The sequence below is a fragment of the Culex quinquefasciatus genome, chromosome 1 (genome assembly GCF_015732765.1).
Source record: "Culex quinquefasciatus strain JHB chromosome 1, VPISU_Cqui_1.0_pri_paternal, whole genome shotgun sequence".
Lineage (NCBI taxonomy): Eukaryota > Metazoa > Arthropoda > Insecta > Diptera > Culicidae > Culex > Culex quinquefasciatus.
The window spans coordinates 84262642-84279593 of record NC_051861.1 but is presented as its reverse complement, the minus strand read 5'-3'; the positions used below and the strand labels follow the sequence as shown (position 1 = coordinate 84279593).

At 43.0% G+C, this 16952-nt stretch overlaps 1 protein-coding gene across 3 annotated transcripts in view; it reads left to right on the top strand.

The window, feature by feature from the left end:
* LOC6049223 (chondroitin sulfate synthase 1) overlaps positions 1-16507 on the top strand; it is a 29741-nt gene extending 13234 nt beyond the window's left edge. Inside the window, exons 2-9 of one of the 3 annotated variants that reach the window (XM_038266793.1) lie at positions 279-773; positions 11386-11574; positions 11854-12168; positions 12229-12341; positions 12401-12713; positions 12784-12929; positions 12992-13337; positions 15400-16507. In XM_038266793.1, coding sequence (XP_038122721.1) covers positions 638-773; positions 11386-11574; positions 11854-12168; positions 12229-12341; positions 12401-12713; positions 12784-12929; positions 12992-13337; positions 15400-16472 — 2631 coding nt within the window. In that variant the 5' untranslated portion in view covers positions 279-637 and the 3' untranslated portion in view covers positions 16473-16507. Of the gene's footprint in view, positions 1-278; positions 774-11385; positions 11575-11853; positions 12169-12228; positions 12342-12400; positions 12714-12771; positions 12930-12991; positions 13338-15399 lie in introns of all 3 variants that reach the window. The other 2 variants (XM_038266791.1, XM_038266792.1) reach the window with 2 other exon arrangements.
* Positions 16508-16952: the final 445 nt, after the last annotated feature.

Below are 16952 nucleotides of genomic sequence, written 5' to 3'. Positions count from 1 at the left end.
GAAGAGAGCTCGCAATTATACCTGCTGCTATTAGCTCGAAGCGTCGTCGCCGCCGTCGGCCTTAGGTCAGAGATCTAGCGCCCATCAACGTGGGTATATTAGCTCAACCTGACAGCCCGCGTCGCAAAACAAAACATAATTATGAAAAATACGTTCTTAATTATAGACAAACTCCCAACCTGTCGTGACGTCTGACGATCTCGCGATCACGTCAAGGTCGTCGATTTAACCCTTTACTGTTCAAATAGCTAATCCAACTTCCATTTTCAACTCCCCAGATTTAACATGCCACAACGCATCGCAGCACTTGCTCAACGAAGACAACGCCGAACGTCCTCAGCGCTCCGCTCCTCAGCGACGGCCAACGGTCAGCCGAGCCCGGTGACGGAACTGGCCCGCAAATGGACCTCGCTGAGCGGTTGCTGCTATCGAAAGGAGATTATCAAGCTCCGATCTGCACGGTCGGACCCACTCGAAGTGCTATTACTCAGCTTAGTTAGTAAGAAGAAGAAGTGTAACAAAACCAAGTGTTCGAAGAAATTGCCAGTGTGAATGAGCGAAAAGTGGGTGGTTTAGAGTTAGTTAGTTGTTTAAAATTTAAGGAAGAAAAGAGTATACGGGAAAAAACCGGAAAAAAATGTCTCAACGAAAGAAGATTCTGTACGGGCTGTTCGGGATCATAATCGGGCTGTGCGTGGGGGCGCTGTTCCGGAACTACCGCACGCTGGAGATCGTCAGCATGTGCAACTCGATCAACAGCATAAAGCAGAAGAGTGAGTATTTTATTTAAACGCCTTATAAACTGATTTTTAAATTGTTTGCCAACTTCACTGAGGACAAAATTGTCAATATTGTCAAAATTTTCAAAATTTTCAAAATTGTCAAAATTGTCAAAATTGTCAAAATTGTCAAAATTGTCAAAATTTTCAAAATTGTCAAAATTGTCAAAATTGTCAAAATTGTCAAAATTGTCAAAATTGTCAAAATTGTCAAAATTGTCAAAATTGTCAAAATTGTCAAAATTGTCAAAATTGTCAAAATTGTCAAAATTGTCAAAATTGTCAAAATTGTCAAAATTGTCAAAATTGTCAAAATTGTCAAAATTGTCAAAATTGTCAAAATTGTCAAAATTGTCAAAATTGTCAAAATTGTCAAAATTGTCAAAATTGTCAAAATTGTCGAAATTGTCAAAATTGTCAAAATTGTCAAAATTGTCAAAATTGTCAAAATTGTCAAAATTGTCAAAATTGTCAAAATTGTCAAAATTGTCAAAATTGTCAAAATTGTCAAAATTGTCAAAATTGTCAAAATTGTCAAAATTGTCAAAATTGTCAAAATTGTCAAAATTGTCAAAATTGTCAAAATTGTCAAAATTGTCAAAATTGTCAAAATTGTCAAAATTGTCAAAATTGTCAAAATTGTCAAAATTGTCAAAATTGTCGAAATTGTCAAAATTGTCAAAATTGTCAAAATTGTCAAAATTGTCAAAATTGTCAAAATTGTCAAAATTGTCAAAATTGTCAAAATTGTCAAAATTGTCAAAATTGTCAAAATTGTCAAAATTGTCAAAATTGTCAAAATTGTCAAAATTGTCAAAATTGTCAAAATTGTCAAAATTGTCAAAATTGTCAAAATTGTCAAAATTGTTAAAATTGTCAAAATTGTCAAAATTGTCAAAATTGTCAAAATTGTCAAAATTGTCAAAATTGTCAAAATTGTCAAAATTGTCAAAATTGTCAAAATTGTCAAAATTGTCAAAATTGTCAAAATTGTCAAATCTCTTTTTCTTTTGACAACAACGTAGGTATTCGAATCAAATTCGAGCCAAGCCTCCACCGCGCCAATTTTGGTCGGACGGGGATCAACCTCAAATGGCACATAAATCAGCGCTAATTAGTGTACACGACAAATTTACTGCCCTGGCCGTCGTCGCCGCCGTCGCCGATTTGTGACTTTCGACTGTTTACATTCCCGTCAATGTTTATCGGAAGTTGCAGTTTTTCCGACTGTGTTCGCTCTCTTCGAGATTATTTTGATTTCTTTGAAGAGCAATTTTTGCTCGTTCTCTGGTGTTGCACGAGTCTATAAATATTGCGCTTGTAGAATGTAACACATCTTCCGAGGTTAGCCTGTGAAGACCTCCCAGCGACTAGAAGCAGGGTAATTCGATCCCTTGAGAACCAATGCTGCGAGTCAAGATCTTCTCGGAAGCCACAGCAACAACCACGCCACATGTGGCACTCAGAGATCAATCGCGCGCGGGCAAGCCAAGTCCCGTCAGCGCGATTGCTCGTAATTAGATCGTCAAACAGCAGTGTTCAAACAGTACAACACACACGGAACGCGATTGAAACCTGCACGCCACTTGCACTTTCCGGATCAGTCTTCGCAAGGGGGGGATTAGGCTGGTTCAACGTGCCTGATTTGCTTTCGAACAGAAGGTAATTGAACAGCTTTGCCGAAGATCGCAAATCGATACGGTGTCACCAGTAAATTCTCAAACACTTTTTTCACTTGCAAATCTGCTCAGTCAAATCCTACAATTTTGCAATCTTTGACAAAGTTTACAAGTAGCGGTTGAAGATTGAAACGCTTCAACTTTGAACCAGTCTACGCCGTAGACGTCACATCGTCGTACATCTGTACTGACGGATCTTCAGCGCAAAGCAGCGCAGTGTTATGCGTCGAGCCTGACTTGGTTGAGCCTGATTGGATAATGGAATGCACTTAATAGTGACTCAATCTCAGCCACAGACACAATGTATTAGAGGCAAACTTCAGAATTAGTTCCATTCACAGACCCCCGGTTGGCGTCGACATCTTCGTCGTTGTTTTTTCGAGGTTGCACCCTTTGAGACTTCTCCAGCAAACTTCAAAAGCTGGGTATTTTTAGCTGAAGTACCTACAACCGATGTTCTAGACTTCAAGGGGCTGCTTTGTACACTGGAGAAGAACTAGAGAAGCAACAAAAAGCAGGTCCAGGCCACATGTGCAGCCGGCTTCGGCTTAAATTGACTCCAGTCGATTAACTTATCTATTCCAGTAGTTGCATAATGAATACTGCAGGGGGTCTTCCCTTAAGTCGGCGATGTTGATGTAACTGTCGTTGGAACAGATTTTCTTCTTGGATATTGAGACATTCCCTGCTGAAGTTGTAACTATGCAATGGAACATAAATCAGCTCGAGAGATTTGTTTTAAGAAACAAACACACCGTTTTTTTGTTGTTGAGCAACTGGCGTCTAAGTTTAGTCGATGTGTGGCGTAATTCCTCTCATTAGCGTTACGGTAGACACGTGCCAAAATCAATTATTCCATTGTGCTCTACGCTAACGTAACGTATCCTACACCTGCTTTATTTATATCTGTGAACTGTTTACGTATACTTCCATGCAAGAAACCTCTGCTGAGGCAACGTTAGTGTGTTTGTAAAACAATCTATTTTTTTATCTTCCATACAGGTAGTTTTATGCAAAAAAAAACCGTTTAAAAGCACAATCCCTTAAATTTCAATCGAAACTCTTGATAATCCCAACTGGCAGGTTGGCAACTGGTCGTCACCCAAACCACACGCCAACCTTCAATTACAATTCGTTGCTCTTCCCGAAGGGGGCAAGACATTGAGCTCCCGAAAAAAAATAAAATCAAGACTGTTTTACCGCGCGCAACTTGATGAGAAAATTGGCCCCATCAGTCTGACACTCCCGTCTGGCTTAGATATTCCGCCGCCAACTGACCGATCCGACGATGCCCTCGAGCAGCTAAGCTTCTCCTTAGAATGCTGCTCCTCCCAATGTCTAGATACGGTTTTACCCCACTTATGATTGCTTAAATTGTAGGTGATGAGAAAATTGCCGACTGTGTTGTTGGCCGGCGATGTTGTTGGTCGCACAAGTATCTACTTCCACGAAGTCTGCTGATGTCTGCCGGGCCCCAAAACTTTAATCTGATCTCTGCTCTTCCTGGCGTTTTTTTGTTGCTTCTCAAACATGTGTGTGCATAATTCGCCAAGTGTCTCTTTGGGCTTGGCTATTAACATGAAATTTGCTGAAGATGGGATTCGCTGGAGCCTTGGCGGCAGTTGAATTGTTTAAACCCTAATGGATCATTGCCATCGTGCTCGAAATTGGCGGACATTCACTGTGGGTCATTGCTAAATAATTTGCGAACGATGAAAATTATAAAAAGAAAATATTTTAGTGCAATGAAAGAGAAATCAGTGTTTTCAAAATAATCACCTTCGGGGTCCAAAAAACAAAAAAAAATCAAACCATCCACATTAACGACCCCCGGGTCTTTTGTGGTCTCTATTGCAAGTTTCTGCTCGAACCTAGGAGTCCGAAGGCTTGAATGGGCAGAGCACCCAAACCTCTTTCAACTCCAAGGAATCTTCCACCCCAGTGTTTGAACTAACGACCTTTGGATTGCGAGTCCAACCGCCGCCAGCGATTCCACCGGAGTAGGCTTGGTTTGGTGTGTTGTTTGTACTTATGGCATGGAGACGACTCCTACACCTGGAATGACTTAACGGCCTAACAACCAAGGCCGGGACCGACATTTTACTTCCTCATCCGATGGAAGGTTGCAGCAGATGGGAATCGAACCCAGTATCATCCGCTTACAAAGCGGACAGCGTAACCATTCGGCCACGCACTGCCACCTTCGGGGTCCAAAGTATAGAAGTTTGTGCAAAAAAATCCAAAATGATGGTTTTTCCAGCACGAGTAGTACACATATCTAACGTCGCTCTGCCGAGTTGGATTAGTACGACGAGTGCTGAAAAAATCGAGTCTTGCAACATTTTATTAGTAATTCCGAAAAAATCCCTTTTAAATTTGATTTTTTTTTTGTGAAACGTTCAATTCCTTAATCTAGTGTGTTTGATCAGCTAAAACTAAAACAGTGAGCAATTCTCTAAAAAGTCGGCCGATTTCTTCCAGAGAAATTCTCCACCAAAACTGGAAATGGATTTTATTTGTATTTTTTAATTTGGCTCAAACTTTGTGGGGACTTTCCCTTTGATCAAAGAAGCTATTTTGTGTCAAGTTAAGTCTCATACAAGTCTCCATACAATTTTGGCAGCTTTCCATACACAGATGGTACGTAAATATTCGAAAACATGTAACTTTTGAAGAATTTTCTGATCAATTTGGTGTCTTCGGCAAAGTTATAGGTATTGTTGAGGAATATTCAGAAAAATAGATAAACGGAAAAAAATTGCCGATTTTTTATTAACTTCGGGATTTTTCAAACATTTCAAAGTTTTTACATATTTTAAAATATTAAAAAAAATCATTAAATGATATCAAATGATCAGGGATTTTGCATACATGTTAGCATCATATTATTTTTTTTGCAATTGGTCAATATTTTCTCAAAACTACGTATTTTCGAAAAAAACACTAAAAATTTAAGATTTTTGCTATATGCGTATCAAATTATCGGGTTTATTTTCATGCATTTCGAAAGTTATAACACATTTTTTTAAATACGAAAAAACGAAGTTGCTAGTACCAACCATTAGTGTCTTCCTTTTATCTACAAGGACTTCGCCGCCCTGGGCTCCTAAGTGTATGAAAGTATGGCACGGAGCGACGGCGCCGAATACCCATATTTACACAAAGATTTTTTTTTAAATACTCATATTTCAAAAATTAAAACATTTATTTTGGAACACCTGGGATGTTCTAGTCCAATCCGAAACTCTGAAATTTGGAAATGTTTTCAAAATCGTTACAATTTTGAACGAAAAGTTTTCAAAATCGATAACTTTGTTGTTTAAAATCGAAAATGTTGACGATATTGGAACCCAAATGTTTCAAGTTTTTGCACAGGATTTCTTCCGTAATCAACATTCTTATTTGATATCCATATTGTAACAAAACTGAAGTTTTGAGTATTTTTTCAAAAATACGTAGTTTTGTGAAAATTTCGAGCCTTTTTTGATACTAATACTTTAAAACTAAAATTTTGAGTATTTTTGAAAACATGTAGTTTTGTGAAAATTTTGAGTTTTTTAAAATTTGTGCTATGATTTCGAAATGTATGAAAAACTTTCAATCATTTGATACCCATATATTTACCCATATTGTAAAAAACTGAAATTTTAAAATATGATTTATGATGATATGATGATTTTTCATAGGATTATAGCCAATGTCTCCCATATAGCCCAAATCCCATAAGCCTGTGCTTCAGTAAAGCACTGAGCCGTGCTAAACCGAGGCTGATGAACGAATCAAAGCCGGGGCAGTGCAAAACCGAGGCATGGCTGAACATATTTTTTTATTTTCGAGATATTTTGATATGTTATAGGGGACAAAATCCCTCAATATTTTTCTTCTATACTTACAACTTTGCCAAAGACACCAAATCGATCAGAAAATTCATTCAAAAGTTACAGATTTTAGAATATTTACGTACCATTTTTGTATGGACAGCTGCCAAAATTGTATGGAAAATTGCATGGGTGAACCAATGACACAAAATAGCTTCTTTCTAGCAAAATCAAAAAAATCAAATAAATCCATTTCCGGTTTTGATAGCTCTATTGCCAAAAAAATAGTTTTGTTTATTGGACCTTTTCAAAAACACCAAAAAACAGTGAGTGTATCCTCCTCACGCCTTAGGAAGCTTGCATAAACCACGTGGCCTTTTAATTTGAAATTTTAAAACCCCTCCTGTCCTTCGTGGCTTTTCATCATACACCTCCCTCCCCACTACCAAATCTTCCAAAAATTCGCGAAACTTATCCCACTGTGTGCCCCAAACTTAACCTTCCTACGGTATTGGGGTCCTTTTCGGCCTTTTTGAAAATTAAATTTGCCATAACTTTTGCTATATACATGCTAGAGCCTTGAAATTTTCTGACATTAAATTTATAGTATAAATACACATTTCACAAAACAAATAAACCTTGGACGACCCCTAGGGGAGCGTCCATAACAAAAGTTACTTTAAAGTATTGGGGTTCGACCCCAAACTTTAAAATCGCCAAAAATCCAGTTTTGACCGTTTCCGGTTCTTTGGTCACAAATGAAAGCTTAGAACGTCCCTTTTCGAAACCGACCTGGAAAACCGGATTTGGTCGCTGTGGCCACTGAATCGACTACAACCGAAAAAGGCCTTTTTGAGACCCCAACTTGACGACCTGTATCTCCGGCAAATTTTAACCATCAGGATGCTCCAGGTTGCATTCGACAGGTATTTACCTGTACTTTGACCACAAATATTAATATCAGAGCCAGGTGACCTACCGGTTCCGGAAATCCGGAATATCCGAAAGTTCATATTTTCCTGTTTTCACGAGTCATCCTGACCAATCTGATACCAATACTGTCATGATAGTTGAAATTGATCCATAAAACTTACTAAAAACACAATACACGATTGCCAGAACCACTCTGGAGTGTTGGTGGCCACTTCCGGGTAACCTGGAACCGGTTCCCGGGTACCCGATGAACGGCCAATTTGAATTTTTTGTTGAAAACCCATCATGTTGCACATCAAACTCCATGAAATTGAAAGATATGTCCATCTTTGATAATGCCGTTAATCTCTGAGTCATCCTGGCCAATCTGGAACCGGTTACCGGTGGAGCCTTGGGGACACTTCCGGAATATGAGATAAACCCTATCATCCGACTTATCAAACTTCATGAAATTGAAAGATATGTCAATCTACGGTCATGCCGTTGTTCGTTGACCCATCTTGGCCAATTTGGAACCGGTTACCGGTGGCCCCTTGGGGACACTTCCGGAATATGAGATAAACCCTATCATCCGACATATCAAACTTCATGAAATTGAAAGATATGTCCATCTTTGATAATGCCGTTAATCTCTGAGTCATCCTGGCCAATCTGGAACCGGTTACCGGTGGAGCCTTGGGGACACTTCCGGAATATGAGATAAACCCTATCATCCGACTTATCAAACTTCATGAAATTGAAAGATATGTCAATCTACGGTCATGCCGTTGTTCGTTGACCCATCCTGGTCAATCTGGAACCAGTTACCGATGGCCCCTTGGGGACACTTCCGAAATATGAGAGAAACCCTATCATCCGCCATATCAAACTTCATGAAATTGAAAGATATGTTTATTTACGGTCATGCCGTTGTTCGCTGAAACATTGTGGCCAATCTGAAACAGGTTACCGGTGGCCCTTTGGGGACACTCCTGGAATATGATAGAAACCCTATCATCTTACATATCAAACTTCATGAAATTGAAAGATATGTCAATCTACGGTCATGCCGTTGTTCGCTGATCCATTCTGGAACCGGTTCCCTGTGGCCCTTTGGGGACACATATCAAACTTCATGAAATTGAAATATATTTCAATCTACGGTCATGCCGTTGTTCGCTGACCGTTGGTTGACATATCTATCAATTTTATGAAGTTTGATGCGTCGGATGATAAAGTTTCTCTCATATTCCTGGAATGTCCCCAAGGGGCCACCGGTAACCTGTTTCAGATTGGCCACAATGTTTCAGCGAACAACGGCATGACCGTAAATAAACATGTCTTTCAATTTCATGAAGTTTGATATGGTGGATGATAGGGGTTCTCTCATATTTCGGAAGTGTCCTCAAGGCGCCACTGGTAACCGGTTCCAGATTGGCCAGAAAGGGGCAGCGAACATTGGCATGACCGTAAATTGACATATCTTTCAATTTCATGAAGTTTGATATGTCGGGTGATAGGGTTTCTCTCATATTCCGGAAGTGTCCCCAAGGGGCCACCGGTAACCGGTTCCAAATTGGCCAAGATGGGTCAACGAACAACGGCATGACCGTAGATTGACATATCTTTCAATTTCATGAAGTTTGATATGTCGGATGATAGGGTTTCTCTCATATTCCGGAAGTGTCCTCAAGGCGCCACCGGTAACCGGTTCCAGATTGGCCACAATGGGTCAGCGAAAAACGGCATGACCGAAAATAGACGTATCTTTCAATTTCATGAAGTTTGATACGTCGGATGATAGGGTTTATCTCATATTCCGGAAGTGTCCCCAAGGGGCCATCGGTAACTGGTTCCAGATTGACCAGGTTGGGTCAACGAACAACGGCATGACCGTAGATTGACATATCTTTCAATTTCATGAAGTTTGATAAGTCGGATGATAGGGTTTATCTCATATTCCGGAAGTGTCCCCAAGGCTCCACCGGTAACCGGTTCCAGATTGGCCAGGATGACTCAGAGATTAACGGCATTATCAAAGATGGACATATCTTTCAATTTCATGAAGTTTGATATGTCGGATGATAGGGTTTCTCTCATTTTCCGGGAGTGTCCCCAAAGGGCCACCGGTAACCGGTTCCAGATTGGCCACAATGGGTCAGCGAACAACGGCATGACCGTAAATAGACATATCTTTCAATTTCATGAAGTTTGATACGTCGGATGATAGGGTTTATCTCATATTCCGGAAGTGTCCCCAAGGGGCCACCGGTAACCGGGTCCAAATTGGCCAAGATGGGTCAACGAACAACGGCATGACCGTAGATTGACATATCTTTCAATTTCATGAAGTTTGATAAGTCGGATGATAGGGTTTATCTCATATTCCGGAAGTGTCCCCAAGGCTCCACCGGTAACCGGTTCCAGATTGGCCAGGATGACTCAGAGATTAACGGCATTATCAAAGATGGACATATCTTTCAATTTCATGAAGTTTGATATGCAACATGATGGGTTTTCAACAAAAAATTCAAATTGGCCGTTCATCGGGTACCCGGGAACCGGTTCCAGGTTACCCGGAAGTGGCCACCAACACTCCAGAGTGGTTCTGGCAATCGTGTATTGTGTTTTTAGTAAGTTTTATGGATCAATTTCAACTATCATGACAGTATTGGTATCAGATTGGTCAGGATGACTCGTGAAAAACAGGAAAATATGAACTTTTCGGATATTCCGGATTTCCGGAACCGGTAGGTCACCTGGCTCTGATATTAATATTTTTGGTCAAAGTACCTGTCGAATGCAACCTGGAGCATCCTGATTGGTTAAAATTTGCCGGAGATACAGGTCGTCAAAGTTGGGGTCTCAAAAAGGCCTTTTTTCGGTTGTAGTCGATTCCCGGTGGCCACAGTGACCAAATCCGGTTTTCCAGGTCGGTTTCGGAAAGGGGATGTTCTAAGCTTTCATTTGTGACCAAAAGAACCGGAATCGGTCAAAAACTGGATTTTTGGCGATTTTTTAAAGTTTGGGGTCGAAAAGGACCCCAATACCTTATGTGTGATTTTTTTTTAATACCAAGGGAAGGTTAAACACGTTTGAACTTAACCTCGCATCGCATCGCACGAGTTCAGTTCGGCCTCCGACAAATCTCAGCCGATCTTTGCTCTTTCGCGCGCTCGTTTGCTAAGATGTGCTCTGAAGACTGAAGCAGACGAAACGTGAATTGGGAAAGGAAGACGGGATGAGATTTCAAGTGCAGAGCAAATTTTATGCCGGTTCTTGCACTTGTCACGCCGAGAGTCGGAGCCAAATTTCGTGATTTAGTGATGATCGTGATGAATCTCGTTGAAATTTAATGAAACGAGAAGGGGGTTGTTTAAATCGATTGAGAAAATATGTTGACTGGATTTCAAGCAATTTTATTAGTTGACAATATTGAAATTCTTATATACTCCAGACTCGGCTGTCCGAAGCCTCGATTATCCAAAGTTTCGATTATCTGGAGTTCGATTAGCCGAAGGTTAGTCCCAAGTAACATTTTGTTCCAGGAGTTCTACAAGAGCTCTTCAAGATAGCTACAGCATAGCAGTTTGGACCGCGGTAGGATAAAACTCTCTTCAAGTACTCTTCCAAACTCCTGAAGAAGTTTTGAAGAGAATTTTATCCTACCGCGGTCCAAACTGCTATGCAGTAGCTATCTTGAAGAGCTCTTGTAGAACTCCTGGAACAAAATGTTACTTGGGATGGGACTTCGGATAATCGAATCATGAACAAAATTTTTTTTTCGTTTTTTTTTTCTATTTATTTATAATTTGAATTCAACCGAATTTGTACTTTATGCGTTTAATCGAAATTCCACTTCGGAGACTTCGGATAATCGAGTCTGGGCTGTATAACGGTTGACTGTCTCTATTTTGATTTCTGGACCGGCCTCCACATGCGCAGCTGACGCAAATACCCGCAAACGCACCCAATTCGATGCAAAGCAGCACGATTACCGCATTATTTGCGTACAGCCGGGCGATGAAAACGGTTTCACACTCGGGGCTTTCCGCACTTTCCTGATTAACGGGCCAATGAGTAAAAGTTTCTGCAGAAAGCGAAACCCAAACAGAGCAGCAATTTCACCGGCTGTTGTCTGCGGATCTAGTTCTGAGGAAATTTGGTGTATTTTAAACATTTTCTTTTCCCTTCCAGCCGCCCTCGAGATCATCGGCCTGCATCCGTCCGAGATGCCGGACAACTCGCAGCGCAATCTGGTCTTTGTCGGGGTCATGACCGCGAAGGACTTTCTGCAGAGCCGGGCCAAGGCCGTCTACGACACGTGGGGCAAGAACATCCCGGGACGGATCGCGTTCTTCAGCTCGGAGGAATCGGTCGCCGATAGTGAGTGGAATTTCAAAAAGTTTCATATATTCCACACTTAGTGACTTGATGACTCACTTACTCATTCACTTACTCACTCACTTACTCACTCACTTACTCACTCACTTACTCACTCACTTACTCACTCACTTACTCACTCACTTACTCACTCACTTACTCACTCACTTACTCACTCACTTACTCACTCACTTACTCACTCACTTACTCACTCACTTACTCACTCACTTACTCACTCACTTACTCACTCACTTACTCACTCACCAACTCACTCCTTTGCAGACCTCCCACTGGTGGCGCTCCGCGGCGTTGACGATCGCTACCCCCCGCAGAAGAAGAGCTTCATGATGCTGCACTACATGTACGAGCACTACATCGACCGGTTCGAGTGGTTCGCCCGGGCCGACGATGACGTGTTTGTGCGCACCGACAAGCTGGAGCAGTTCCTGCGGTCCATTGACAGCTCGAAGCCGCAGTTTATCGGCCAAGCTGGCCGCGGCAACAGCGAAGAGTTCGGGCTGCTGTCGCTGGAGTTTGACGAGAACTTTTGCATGGGCGGTCCGGGGGTCATCATGAGCCGGGAAACGCTGCGAAGAGGTGGGAACGAGGGGAATGGGAAGGTTTTTGGGTGGTTACTAATCTTGGTTGTTGTTTCAGTGGCGCCCCACATTCCAACCTGCCTCAAGAATCTTTATAGTACACACGAGGACGTCGAGGTGGGACGGTGTGTGCAGAAGTTTGCCGGGATTCCCTGTACCTGGAATTACGAGGTAGGTCCTGAAGGAAGTTCTTTGGGTTTGGATCATTGATGATCTCTCTCCTCCAACAGATGCAATCCATCCTGCACCACAACTCCAGCGGCAACCGTGCCTTCTCCGGGAACCTCAAAAACAAGGAGGTCCACAGTGCCATCACGCTCCATCCGGTCAAGCGGCCCGCCCTCATGTACCGCCTGCACGCGTACACCCTCGGCCTCAAGGCCCAAGAGTTCCGCCAGCAGTCGCTTCTCCTCCACCGGGACATTGCCCAGATGACGACGCTGCTGCAAATTCCAAAGATCAACAAAAACCTCGCCCCGGGCGTCCCGATCTTCCCCCAGGACGAAACCAGCCCGGCCTACCTCGGCGATCACAACGTGCTAGGTTCGTAGGGTCAGGCTGGGTGCGGCTCGGAAGGCAACATTGACTATTTTACTTGCAGGTTCAACGCCAGACCTGAACCGGCACCGACCGGCCCACCTGGGCGAGCTCATCGAGTGGGACTTTATCGCGAAGAGTTTGTACTCGGCGATGCACCCGAACCCGAAGCGGAAGATCGAGTCCTCGCTCAAGGAGGGTCTCAACGATGTGGTGAGGGAGGTGAGTTATGTCTGACAAACAAGAAATATCCTCAAAAATTAACTCGCGTTTCTCGTTTCAAGATCATGGAGCACATCAACAACTTCTCGCGGCAGCGGGGTCGCGTCATCGAGTTCCGCGAGCTGCTGTACGGGTACATGCGGGTCAACAGCCTGTACGGGCAGGATCTGATACTGGACCTGCTGTTGGTGTACAAAAAGTACCGCGGGAAGAAGATGACGGTGCCGGTGCGGAGGCACCTGTACATTCAGCGCTCCTTTACGGACATTCGGGTGCGGGAGATTACCGGTGGGGTGGTGCCGGCCCACGCCGTGACGGCGTTGGATCGACGGCGGATAGCGGGAGGTGGCGGTGGTAGCGCGGAGGTGTCCAGGATGATGGGCACTGGGGGCAATACAACGGGATTAGGTGAGTTCAAAAGGAATTTGAGATTTGAAGCTTAGACGGTATTGTTTCGATTCGAAAAACGTTGATTCTTGTTGGAAATTCGAACATGTTCTTGTACCGTGAACATCTCTGACACGGACGTCTATTTTAAGAAGGTAGTAAACATGTTCCTCAAGCAAATACAGTAGTCTGGGGTCACCCTTCACGTAAAATGATAATGTTGGGAACTTCACGATTGCTTAGAAACTGAATTCATTTTGAATTGTTCTATCAATATCCTTCCATTGGTTATGGAATCCGATGAAAAGAAGTGTAAATTTGTCCACTATATCTTGCATAAGAATCTCACAGAATGTCAGATTGCTAACCACAATAATTCTCCAGATAGCTTTGGTGAAATAGCACTCCACAAAGATCTTCAATTGGGATTTGCAAATGTTTAAATATCTATGCTATAAACTTTGGTTGCTTTATTGTTACGAGAATTTGAAAACATTTTTGGTATGCTTAGAAATTGAACATCTCCTTTTGCGACTCTATCCTTTGACTCAATGGAGTAACATGCAAAACAATGCCCAGAAGATTAACCTTATTTCACCATGCCTAGATTTTTCTTTTCGACGATCGTGACAATAGAATCAGCTGTTTGACAAGGTCTGGTTTGACCGATAGAATCTGTTTCGTCAAGTTTCATTCTCATCACGCACCAAGCATTTCAACCGTTTCAAAGCGTTATTTAGGATTGTTTCTAGGGTGCCGCTGTGGTAGGAAAACGCACTGGACGAGCATCGAGTTTCAATGCGGCCCAGTCACGACGTTCTAGCAGGATTCTAGCAGAGTTCTTACAGAGCTGGATATTCTTACAGCATTCTAGCAGAAATGTTCTACCGTTCTAGCAGGATTCTGACAGAACCAGCCCTGCTAGAATATTTCGTGACTGGGGGAAGATGCTCGGGCATCGACAATGAAAAGTCGGAAAACCGCATTTTCGCAACTTTCCGGCGATGGGTATGTGTTTTTTTGCGCTTATACTACCATAAAATATCAGTCTAAACTATTTTGCGATTTAACCTGATTGACAAAAACGAGTTTTCGGCAAAATATGACCACGAGCATCGAAAGCCGCTTTCGATGTCGGTCATCGAAAAATCCATGAAAATCCACCCTAAGAATCTAATTACAGTTGGATTACAGAGGGTAATGTTTTGTGCCGCCATCTATTGTTTATTTCAAAAATCAACTTTTTATTTTTAACCCAACATGTTCAACCAAATTTCTCTAAGGTTAGAACAAGGGTTAGTAATTTTTTGCGGATAGTGTGAAATTCGTGAAATTTTAAAATTTACGTGAAATCCCGTGAAATTTAACATTTTTGTTAAATCATTTTTTTTTCATACACCCAACTGGCAGTCGCATGATTGTGATGCATGGCGGCATGAAAGTATATCAGAATCTGCATGAAATCTGTCCTCATGCATTTTTTGCGATATAGGAGTATGACATTTTTGCCCGTTACCGACAATTATCGACATTACCGACGGCTTTTTGATTGTATTTCACAAAAAAAACACTTAGCAGAACGAGGATTGAACCACCAACTTCTTGGTTATTGATCCGACACGCTACCACCGCGCCATGGACGCTTGATGAAAAGTGAGTGAAAGAGCACCAAGATATGCTTCTCTTTGGAGTGTTGCTCGGGGACGGGCCAGCTTTATATGTGTTGGTGAGAACTGCAGATCGCTGAATTTTTTACACGCGGGCAAAAATGATCTACGGGCTTGCTGCAAAAAATGTTATAAAGTATGACATTTTCTGCAGCAAATCCAATGTTGCAGATTTTGAGATATATTTTTCCTTTGGGTATACAAAAATCTTTTTATGTAAATTGAAAAGCGTGATAAAAACTATGGGAAGAGTTGAAAGAAAAACATACATTTAAACAAAATTGTCTCAAAATTTATTTAAAAAAAAAAAATGCTTGGTAGTATTTAATTTAATTTAATGTTTTGTTTTCGATTCAGCCTAAAAATCTTCAATATAGAACTTCATTTTACTCTACTAATGTTATCTTCATTTTCAGACCGCATGCGCTCCATCCTCAACAGTGGCTGGGAGCGCCTTTCGGACACACTCGCCAGCCAGTTCCCCGTGGCCGCCAGATCCGACTTCCGCGGCCCATCCCTCACCCCCGCCAAAGACCGCATAGTATTCGTGATTCCGCTCGCGGGCCGATCGGAAACGTTTATGCGCTTTTTGCGAAACTTTGAGGAAATCGCGCTGGGCCGAGACGGGCGGACCGACCTGCTGGTGTCGATGTACGTCGATCCGGCGGAATCGCCACTCGTGACGGGACTGCTGGACCAGCTGCGGGCGCAATATCCGCGGAATCGCATCAACTACCTGCAGCTGTACGGGAACTTTTCCCGCGGGGTCGCCCTCGATCGTGCCATCAAGAGTCCGTTCTGCAAGCCGGGGGACATTCTGTTCTTCATAGACGTCGATATGATCTTCACCCAGCGCACGCTGGACCGGATACGCACGAACGTGATCCGGAACCGGCAGGTGTACCTGCCGATCGTGTTCAGCGAGTACGACCCGCAGCCGGAGGTGGGCCGTTCCGCCAAACTAATCACAACGGAGCACCATCGAAGTTCCTCCAGTTCCTTCCGGAACTTTACCGCGCCCTATCCGGTGTCCAACTCGAACGGTTACTTCCGCCAGTTCGGGTACGGCCTGGCCGGAATCTACAAGGCGGACATCCTGCGGCCCGACATCGGTGGCTTCAACACCGACATCAACGGGTGGGGCCTCGAGGACGTCAAGTTTCTCGAGAACATTATCGCGGCCAACGTGAAGGGCAGTGCGCGCCTGCTGGACGTGGCCGACGGGAAGGTGGATCCGTTCCAGGATCCGCTGAGTCTGCAGCAGCACCAGCAACTGCCGCAGGAGTTGACGGTGTTCCGGGCGCCGGATCCGTCGCTGGTGCACATCTTCCACCCCATCAGCTGTGATAGAAACCTGGAGGAGGCGCAGTACCGGATGTGCCTCGGGACGAAGGCGAACACGTTGGGAAGCTTCCAGGTGCTGGAGGAACGTTTCGTGAGGGATCGGGAGCTATTGCTGTACGGGAGGAGGGGGAGGGGGAGGAGGTGAGGGAGATTAAATTGGGGGGATGAAGGGGTAGGTGATTAAGAGAAAACTAATAAAAATAAATTGTACAATTGTAGAATAATTTTGCATTTTTTACCTCACATGTCGAAGAAAAAAATCCCGGGGCAATAAACCAAGATCATACTGTCCAAAATTTGAAGTTGTTGCCAAGAACAACTCTTTGATTTAAATTTGATACCTTGCTATCTTGTCGTACGTCGCTTTTCGACGTTCGAGAAAAACGCGTTTTAATGTTTGACCTTAAACAAACAAAAACTAGAGCTCGCAATGTAAACAATAACAAACACATTTTGTTTGGCTGACCATTCTTTTTTTTTTGTTTCTGTCATACGACTGCTGAGACCATAGTTGGTCCATCTCGCAAGGCTGACCAGTGACCATTCTGTGCATTGTCCCAAAGTTTGGTTGAAGTTGGTTGCTGGAGTCCCGAGTTATAATTACAAATGTTTACGGTAGTCGAGT